Here is a 10678-nt window from a genome sequence, read left to right as displayed (position 1 = left end):
TAGGGAAAGAGAAAAAGAGAGAGAGAAAGAAAAAGAAAAGGAAAAGGTGGTTGAAGTGAAAAGTGAAAACCCTTATCATTGGGTACACGTGGATGTGAAGACTCGTTCTTCTTCCTGCTGTGACGAGGAATCACTTCGTGAGCTTAAGGCTTTGAAGTTGGTTAAGGATAGTTCGAATGTGGGTATTGAGTTGCTTCCTTGTGACAGTGATCAGAGAGTGTGTGAAAAGAGGGGAGATTGGGGTTATTTCTATATGTATACCCCGTGTTTTACTGAGCTTTACTTGAAGTTTCCTTTCACCAATTTTCAGTGTAAGGTTTTGACCCAGCTTTACCGCGCTCCATCGCAATCGCATCCCAATTCTTGGGCATTCCTTTGAGTGTTTAAGTGTTTAATGGAATTTTTAAATTTTTCTACTTCTTTAAATATCTTCTTTTCGTTGTTTCAGTCTAAAGGGGCTCGAAAAGATCTGTGGGTTTTCTTTAGTAGCTTTTCCAGTTGCTTTCTCTTCGTACTATATAAATCTTCTTTCAAAATTTTCAAACCGATATTTGTGAGGGTTTGGTCCTTGGAGATTGAATATCCGTTTTATTTAGATGGCGAGTTGATAGAGAAGTTTTCGCTGTATTGGTGTCCGGAACCAATGTAGATTATGGAAGCCGTAGAAAGGAGTGAGGAGGAAAATAGATTTTTGGATTTTTTGATAGAGTGTTTTGCTGAGGGTGAGTGTTTATCAATTTCTGAGTTGTTGAATTTTGATAAAGAAAATGACAGACAAAGACTGGAGTCTTATATAGGTAATACATGTTATTTTTTGTTTTGTTGTGTAGTGACTTGATTATTGACATGAGGCTTTTGTTGTTTCATAGGTGGAAGAGTACCGAATTTAAGCACTTCTCATCTTCACTCTTTTTTTAATAGGAAAGGCGAGAAAGGGTGGTAGTGGGTCAGGCATTGTGAAGGAGGCGGGTAGGGATGCTACTTACTTTACTGCCCAGGCTCCTCCTTCTTCTAAAAGAAGAAAAATGGATTCAGAAAAGTCTCTTGAGGTTTTGTCTCAAGGAGATTATGATGCCGGGGGTAAGTCGGCTTTTGAGAGGAAGAGGAGGCTCCATGGATTCATAGATGGAGTGAATCCTCAATCTATCTGGAGTGATAAGTTCCCCATTTCTGAGCTTGCTAATCGGGTTTCTCAATACCACGGAGATATGAGTTTGACCCTCACATAACACACAACACACACATAACACCACAAACATACACAGAGATGACGAAGAGAGTAAGAGAGAGAGCCACCGTCACGTCGTCACCGTTCAGCCTATCACCACCGTGGTGTTGCCACTGAGCCACCGGTCACGAAGGGAAGAGAGAGAGAGAGGTGCGCAGTGTTCAAGAGGGGAGAGAGACAGGCCGAACGCGAGAAGGGAGGGAACCCTCGTCGTCCCCGTTCATGGAGTGCACGCCAGCACCGTCGTCGCTGTTCATGGAGTCCGCACCAGCACCGTCATCGCCGTCGCGGAGGAGCGTCCCAGTCTCTGCGAGCTGCCGCCATCGAAGCTTTTGCTTCTGCTTTGCTGCTTCTGCTGTCACGCTGTCGTCCCTCTGGATGTCGCTACTTCTGAATCTTGCCCTGTCACTGGTTCTCTGCCTCCTCATTATGGCTCAACCTCTGTTTAGGTAACTCAAGTGTCTCTTGTTCTATGAGTTTAATTGATTTGGTTTTTATTTTGATTTGAATATTGATTTGGTATAATGATGCCTGCTTTGGTCACTGGTTTCTGTTCTAATAGCTGTTGCTATTTTTTGCGTTTAATTTGTTATTGATTCAGTAATTTATTGTTGTTCTATTTTTTCTTTTGATTCACTTCCGTGCTATTATTTAGCATTTATTGTTTAGTGTTTGCATTCTAATTTTTGTTATAATTTATAATTTGTTCTTGATTTTTGGTTGGGCTACTTTCTGCAATTTTCCATACATAAATTATGGCTAGGTAGATATCAGAGTAGCACCTGGATCTCACGATACTGAAGCTCCGAGAAGAATCTTCGATTCCTTGTTTTATGTGTGTGAGAGTTGTATTGGTGTGGCAGAATTTGAAAACGATATCACTGCTGCTCTACGAGCTTCTCCTCCATCAATGATTCTTCCCCTCCATTGATTTCATGTCTATCAATGCTTCTCCTTTGATGGTACATTTGCTTCCATTGATGCGATTTGCGAGGTATTCTATTAGTTTCTGTTCTTTGAGCTTCTCTTCTCCTCATCAACCTTATTTTGTTTAATTCTAGGTTTCGATTGTTCTGTGCTAACTGCTACTTATTTTATTTAATTCCATATTTTGATTTTCTTCCTTATTCAATTTATTTTTAGGTCAGAAATTGGGGATTGTTAGAAGAAATTGAGTAAGGTCTTCAGTGAATTTCTTCATAATTATAGGATTGATTATAATAATATGAATACTTGTTTTCTCCTGGTATTACGTGCACTGTGAACTGCATAGATATTCGTCTTCATGTTTTCTGTTTGTAGAAAAAGCTTTTAAGGAATTTACTTAAGTTGTTATACTTTTAAGTGCCTCCACTTGCTCTATCAACTTGTTATAACTGTTCCTTGATCATTGATACTATGCTTTGATTTTTAAGCCAGTATTAAATCATATATATATGGAAAACATATTTTTGGCGTCTGAATTCTGGTATCTAGTATCATTTTAGTGGCCCTATTAACAACAACTCTTCATGTTGGTTTCATAAGTAGAAAACTTAATTTGGCTTCCTTGATATGATTGACAAACTCATTTCAGCATAAGATGGGAGCAGAATTTCAATTTGTAGTTTATTTAGGGATACCAGATACTTATTTTCATTGCTACTTCATTATTTCTCTTCTACAGGTGTAATTCTTGACTGTTTTTTTATTTTCTTCTTACTTCAGACTTGTTTTCAAAGTAGACAACCTTGGTTGAGAAATATTGTCAATTGCAGTGCCTTTTGCTATGGCTTTGACAGTTGATCCTATTGCTTTATTGGTTGACACAACATTCATTGGCCGAATAGGTATATGTTCCACCATTAACTCCAAATTTTCTAAGTGTCTCATAGTAGAAAATATAAAAAAGGTGATAGAAATAAGACAAAATAGTCATATCTCTATTTATATCCATGTATCTGTCTCTTTGTTCAAACAAGTTTGTGTCTGTCAATATTTTTTGTTTCTGTCCTAAGATAGCATAATTTATAACAACTTTAGCATAATTTTTATCTTTATTGACTTGTCTTTTTGATGCCGGGATGTTGTTTGGGTCACCAATCTTGGCGAGGTTAACAACCTCACTATAGTGAAAATAGCCATAAACCCACCTTGGTTGGCCAAGCTAAGGATACACCTCTTACTCTCAAAGAGCCTAGAAGAAAATAAGCACACAGCTTATTTCATATTCAAATCAACTTCAACTCTATTTCATAAATAAAAGATATATGAGTTATTTATACTAGTGGGAGAAGGAAAAACCTTCATAACTTGGACAATGTGGAACTAATACATAACACAAAGTTCACTATTCTAAACAATATGGGACTTGTATTCCCTTATTACAATTAACTAATATAATTAACCTACTAACTCTACTTGCTCCCACATCATTCTTCCTGGATTGAAAAGAACTCTTGCATGAAAAGACTTGTGACAGCAGATGATCTCATTAGCAAATTCACGCCAAAAACCTGCACCACAAATCAAATAAAATTCTACTAAAGTAAGGTGAAGGCCGTGTGGACCGACCTTGCTCTAATACCAAACTGACGCCGGGATATCGTTTGGGTCACCAATCTTGACGAGGTTAACAACTCCACTATGGTGAAAATAGCCATAAACCCACCTTGGTTGGCCAAGTCAAAGATACATCTCTTACTCTCAAAGAGTCTAAAGGAAAATAAGCACACAGCTTATTTCATATTCAAATCAACTTCAACTCTATTTTATAAATAAAAGGTACATGAGTTATTTATACTAGTGGGAGAAGGAAAAACCTTCATAACTTGGACGATGTGGAACTAACACATAACACAAAGTTCACTATTCTAAACAATATGGGACTTGCATTCCCTTATTATAATTAACTAATATAATTAACCTACTAACTCTACTTCTCCCGCGTCACTTTCAATTACTATTTTGTTGATATTATTTATATGTATTATTTTTTTTGTCCCTATGATTGTGATCTTAAACCCATCGTATTTGTCACTTTGTTGGTGTGCATTAATCTCTACTCTTTTTTATGTTGTAGATATTTAAAGCACTTGCTTATCTTCACAACAGCATTGGAGTTTGTCACAGGGACATAAAATCTCAAAATTACTGGTATATTCTTATGATTAGTGGCGGAACCAGAAATTTCATAAGAGGGGGCCAATTAAATATAAATATAACAAAAAATTAACAAAATATGATTTGTAGCATATATATCAAAAAAGTAATTATATTATATAAAAGTCAATGTTCAACTACATACTTTAAGATTTTGATATTTTTAAACTTGCTCGACGATGCTTCATAGAACTAAAATCATCAATTATCATCTCTGAAGTGAATTTTGAAGCTATTTCCTTTTCAATATATACAATCATACAATCTGCTTAAAATTCATCTTCCATCTTGTTTCGAAGCCTTGTTTTAATAATCTTCATAGCTGAAAATGTCCGTTCAGTTGTTGCTGTTGTCACAGGAAGAGTCAAAACAAGACGAATTAATCTATCAATTAAAGGATATATATTTGATTTTTGTCTCTGTCAATTTTTGACACAATTCAGCAAGAGTAGACAAATTCTGAAAATCTGGAGCTTTAACCACATCAACCATTATAAAAAAAAATAAATTAATTATTTTAAATAAATAATATAAATAATACTTGACATTGTTATTAACTTAAAAAAATTGAAATATACCTCTTTGAATCTTTGTTGTGCATTCAATGGTTAATATTTTGCTATTCACTTCTCTTCAATAGTTTTTCTTCATATGTCTTGTTTTAGTATGGAAGGAAAATTAGAATGAGAAGAGTAGAAGACCAAAAGTTTGGGAACCACTAAAAGAGAGAGAAAAGTGGCGCTGATGCCTCTGATGGTTTGAAACAAATATTTCAAAAATGTACTAGGATTACTTTAATTAGCTAGTATAATAGAACTATTTTTATTAATTATTAGAATCTACTATTTACTATTTCTTTTAAAAAATTTTGGGGGGACCATGGCCACCTTAGGTCCCCCGTGGATCCGCCACTGCTTATGAAAACTTATTTATTTGATTTCTCATCATACAATCTGTCTTATACCTGCTGAATTAATTTATTCATGTGTTGTTTGTCTCATAATAGGTCAATCCTCACATCCACCAGCTGAAGATATGTGGCTTTAGAAATGCTAAAATTTTGGTTAGTTTATTCTTTAACCCGAAATTCTTCATATTTGTTTTGAATGATAATATTCTGTTGTAACTAAATTATGCATACCTTTTATAAGTACAAGGTGAACCAAACATATCCTTGACCTATATGGATCAGGAAAAATTTACACTATGGTAGAATTCAATTGAAGTTTTCTTTGGAAAAACTGAGATTTAATTTAATTCCTTGAGCTTATTGACGTTCTTGTGTAATATGCCCTTTAAAAAGATATATTGGGAATGGTTTAAATATGCATGGTCATTATTAATCTTTTTTAACGTAATATATGCTCCACTCTTCATAAATATTAAGTATTAACCTAATAGCTCATGTTTTTTGAAAAAAAAAAGCAAAAATTTAAATAACTTCGGTATCACTTTTAATAAACGTTCTTTTTCACAGTCCTACATCCCCCAGCAGCTGCAGTCTGCATCCATTTAAGTTCGTCCCAAAAACCAAATAATTTAACAGTCCAATAAGATTTCGATACTTGGCTAACTTATTTATGCTGTCATTTCCAAACTCTCAAAAAAGAGCTGGATTCACTAAAAGGAAACATTTAACCGTTACGAATCGATGCAAGGATCAATCGGTCGCATGTTCCATTCAATCATCATTGTTAATATTTTTTATGTTAAATCTAGATGATTAAAACAATAGCAACAAAAAAAATTCCAGATTCGTGCGATGAAATACCTGACAAGTCACCTTATAGAATTATAAAAAATCTGAATAGCAACAAGTTTGAGAGTTACCTATTAATCCTAAGTATCTAACAAGATCAATATAATTTTTGCGTCCCTCATAACTGGCTTGTATCATTGGGAACAAATGATAAAAGTAAAGAAGAGTTTTAAGTGTACTGAAAATATCAGTATTTTAATTATTTTAACCATTGATCTGAATTATAAAAAATATATATAATATATATTAATTGAAATCAACAGTTAAAATAACTGGAATACCGATATTTAAAATTTTCTTAAAAGTAAAACCCTGTAGTAGTTTGTTAAGCTTTCCACTTTTGTGGTGGCGTGAGGAGTTTGACTTGGGGAATTGTCCCATGATAGAGTACGAACCTGGAAGAGAAAATGGTATAGGACTAATATAGACGTTTTAGCATCCAGGTACATTTGTAATTGTGTGTTGTAAATTGGTTGCTAGCCCCATTATGCGATGACGGTAGTGTCGTCATGCGGATCTATTGTCAAAGCTGATGGTTAATGGTTAGTCTCAGAGAATCAGCATATATGTTGTGATTTATAACAGGATACTAAGATATATGTATAATTTATATCAAATATAATACAAAAACTTAATTTGATATAAAATTAATTTAATCTTTATCTCAATTTATACAGCGACTCAGCATCAATCTGCCCTCGAGTATTTTTGTTTACCTCCCTGTCTCCAAAACGCGGCCTTAGTAATATTAGCAGCCCCTGTAGCCGTCCATAACATAGATGAAGGAAATTGGAGAAGTTGGTAGCAAAGTTGACCTGCTGTCGGTCCTGCAAACGCCATTGCACACGTCACCTCCCTCTTTATGCCCCCTGTCTTCCTTCAACCTTGTATAAATACCCAAGAGCTAATCTTTTGTATCCATACAATTTTGCCTTTACTTATTTGTTCATATTCCACTATTCTTTGGCTTCGACAATGGCAGCTCTGGATTCTTCAGCCATTAATCCTCTCCTTACTCCATACAAGATGGGGAAGTTCAATTTATCACACAGGGTTGTGTTGGCGCCACTTACCAGACAGAGGTCCTACAACAATGTTCCACAGCCCCACGCTGTTTTGTACTACTCCCAAAGAACCACCAAGGGCGGCCTTCTCATTTCGGAGGCCACCGGCGTCTCCGACACTGCTCAGGGGTACGCGTCTTCTAACAAACCTTCTTTTTTCCTTGTTTTCTTTACATGGATCTGATCTCATACTAATTATTTGCAGCTATCCCCACACACCCGGAATATGGACTAAGGAGCAAGTGGAAGCATGGAAACCCATCGTCGATGCTGTTCATGCCAAGGGCGGCATCTTCTTCTGCCAGATTTGGCATGTTGGAAGAGTTTCTGATTCAAGTACTCTACTCGCTCTCTTCCAATTCATCTTATTGTTTTTTCACTGTTTTATCAATTAAATATGAAAATGCAAGAACTTTTAGGTTAAAATTTATGGTTAACTGTAGCGCGATGTGCATTGAATAGGTTATCAGCCGAATGGGCAAGCTCCAATATCTTCCACTGACAAGCCACTCACACCACAAATCAGAAGCAATGGCATTGATGTAGCACAGTTCACACCACCTAGGAGGCTAAAAACGGAAGAAATTCCTCTTATTGTCAATGACTACAGACTTGCTGCAAGAAATGCTATAGAAGCTGGTGAGTGACCTCATTCATAATCCGATTCACTTTCATAAACTACCTGCTTCCTGTGTTCGAATAATTCACATACTTTTTGGGGATGCAAATTGTAGGTTTTGATGGGGTTGAGATCCATGGAGCTCATGGCTACTTACTCGAACAATTTATGAAAGACAAAGTGAATGATCGAACAGATAAATATGGTGGATCCCTTGAGAACCGTTGTCGATTTCCGTTGGAAGTTGTTGAAGCAGTTGTGAATGAGGTAGGAGCAGAAAGAGTTGGAATTAGACTATCACCTTATGCAGAGTATGCAGAGTCTGGAGACTCCAACCCTGAAGCATTGGGGCTTTACATGGTTAATGCACTCAACAAATATCGTATTCTCTACTGTCACATGGTTGAACCGAGGATGAAAACTGTTGGAGAAAAGGTGGAATCCCCTCACAGTTTGGTGCCAATGAGAAAGGCCTTCAATGGCACTTTCATTGTTGCTGGAGGGTATGACAGAGAGGATGGGATCAAAGCCATAGCTGAAGACAGGGCAGATCTTGTTGCTTATGGTCGTTGGTTCTTGGCTAATCCTGATTTACCAAAGAGATTTGCACTTGATGCCCCTCTTAACAAGTACAATCGCCAAACATTCTATATTCCTGATCCGGTTATTGGTTACACTGATTATCCATTTCTAGAATAAAAGAAAGTAAGAAACCAGTAATTTAAAGACAATAGGCTTGGCTTTCCCTTAGCTTGCACATTAAGAATGATGATGCTTAATATATTTTTTATCACAGCTTAGAATCTAGTTCATTTTGTGCAAGGTTCATGATTGTTTAAATGTGATATGTACTCTATTATTTGGCTTGTAATAATATCAGTATACAGCAATGAAAAGAAAATGTTGGCAAATGAATATCATGTGATGATTGCCATGGGTTGTTTGACCACACGTTTGACCTCTGTTTCTGGTTTCTGCTTCCTCTTTCAATCCACAATTAACAAATATTAGTTCTTTTTATCATGAAGCAACAGTTAAATGTTAGATGGATTACATTTGTAAATTTGGACTCTCATATTCAAAGAGGAACACTCAACAATGCTGCATGTGATGTAGTGGAAAATGTGAAAGTTTAGGTCAATGAAAAAAAAAAACATTGCCAGAGTAAGCTCCGGTTGGACTCAGGTTGAACAAACAACTTCAATGATGTCTCCTCCCCTCACAAAGACATAGGATCCCCCTCCCCAAAATCCTTTTCGATCTTAATACTTTTGAAATGATATTAGGAATAATTGTTTGTGTGAGAATTCATTATCATAATTCAAAAATAAATTGGATACTCAAATATCATTGTTTTATGAAGCACAATAAAGATTTAAGGATATAATCTAACTATAAATGATAAGATTAATATAATATTAAGTTAAATAAACATAAAATTAATACAAAATATATCTATATACTCTATTAATATATGTATGTTAAATATATTTTAACAATAAGTGAAGAATAAATTTGATATTCAGATGCTGTTGTTATATGAGAGTACAATAAGAATGCTTATTATAAGTGAAGAATATAATATAATTATGTTGACAAAATCAACTAAATAAACATAAAATTAATACGAGATATACCTATATGATATATTAATTTATAGTATCCTAAAAGTATTCTAATAATTTGTATTATGTTAAATATTATTTATTTATTTTATTAATATAGAATCACATCTGTTATCTCGTTCTTATTGTGATGATTTTCAGTGGCTAAGAGAAGGGGGTTGAATCTTAGCCCCCTTTTTGCTCAATAACACTTGCTGATCTTTTAAATAACTTTAGGAGACTTTTTTATTTTTGTCTCGTCCTTAGCCACGAGACTTTTATTTTTGTCTTGTCACTTGGCACGAGATATTTTTCAGTTTTAGCTCCTGTGCAGTAGAAACAGAAATGGAGTAGAGAAGAGAGAAAATTACACCCAGATATATCCTGGTTCAGCTGCTAAGTGCAGTGCAGCCTACATCCAGTCTCCATCACAACAATGATGGAATTTCACTATAATCTTCTTGATTACAGACTGTAAAGTGCTAACCCAACTTACAAGAGAATTCCCACAGAATCATGAAACACAACATAGATGAACAAAGGAACTCTAAGGACATCTATGGCTTTTTCTTTTAATTTTGCACTCTCTGCCTTTTTCCGCTTTATGGCTTTTTCCATGAGACTCAAGACATGACAAAATTAAACAGAAAATTACAAAACAGAATACATTGAAGGAGAAGAGAAATCTGTTAGCTCAGGTAGCTCTGAGAACTCTGTGCCTTGCACTCTCCCACTTTCTCCTTGTCTCAAGCTGTGGCTGTTCTCCCTTTTTATAGAAGAGGAAAGCCTCCACAGTTGAAACCAAAAACCAAGCCAACTTTTTCTTCTCCAAGAAACAGAACCGGTTCGACCAGAGAGAGAGAAGAGATAACCCATGCAAAACCCAACATGCAATTACCTCTAGTCCTTCTTTGGTCACCAATCTTCATCCATCCGAGCCCTTCATCCTTGCCTTGCTCTCCAAGATGAATCCCTGGCCCTTGATGCTTCATGATGATGATAGCTTCATCTGCTCCACTTTTGCTTCCTCCCTCACGTAGCCACCCTAACTACCTTCTGTGATGAGTGAACCCAAAAGCAGAGACAAGCCATTCCAAAGATCTTCTCCTTGCTGGCCGAAATCTTCATCATCTATTTTTGGTATTGAGAAGCTGAGATCTCATCACCATATCTTTTCTTTCATGGTTGAAGATCTTAGCCACTACATTTTTTATGTTTTCTTGCCATTAGCTTGATGGTCTTGATGCATGTAGCTCCTTCTTT

General features: G+C 35.7%; 1 protein-coding gene across 1 annotated transcript; it reads left to right on the top strand.

Annotated features, from left to right (window-relative positions):
• Nucleotides 6890-8773, top strand: LOC107643226 (putative 12-oxophytodienoate reductase 11). The gene is made up of 4 exons (XM_016346818.2): nucleotides 6890-7321; nucleotides 7398-7528; nucleotides 7655-7831; nucleotides 7927-8773. The coding sequence occupies exons 1-4, from the start codon at nucleotides 7104-7106 to the stop codon at nucleotides 8508-8510; spliced, it is 1110 nt and encodes a 369-aa protein (XP_016202304.1). The 5' UTR covers nucleotides 6890-7103; the 3' UTR covers nucleotides 8511-8773.

The sequence above is a fragment of the Arachis ipaensis genome, chromosome B05 (assembly GCF_000816755.2).
Source record: "Arachis ipaensis cultivar K30076 chromosome B05, Araip1.1, whole genome shotgun sequence".
In the NCBI taxonomy this organism is placed as follows: Eukaryota; Viridiplantae; Streptophyta; class Magnoliopsida; order Fabales; family Fabaceae; genus Arachis; species Arachis ipaensis.
This window is presented reverse-complemented; position numbering and strand designations above follow the sequence as displayed.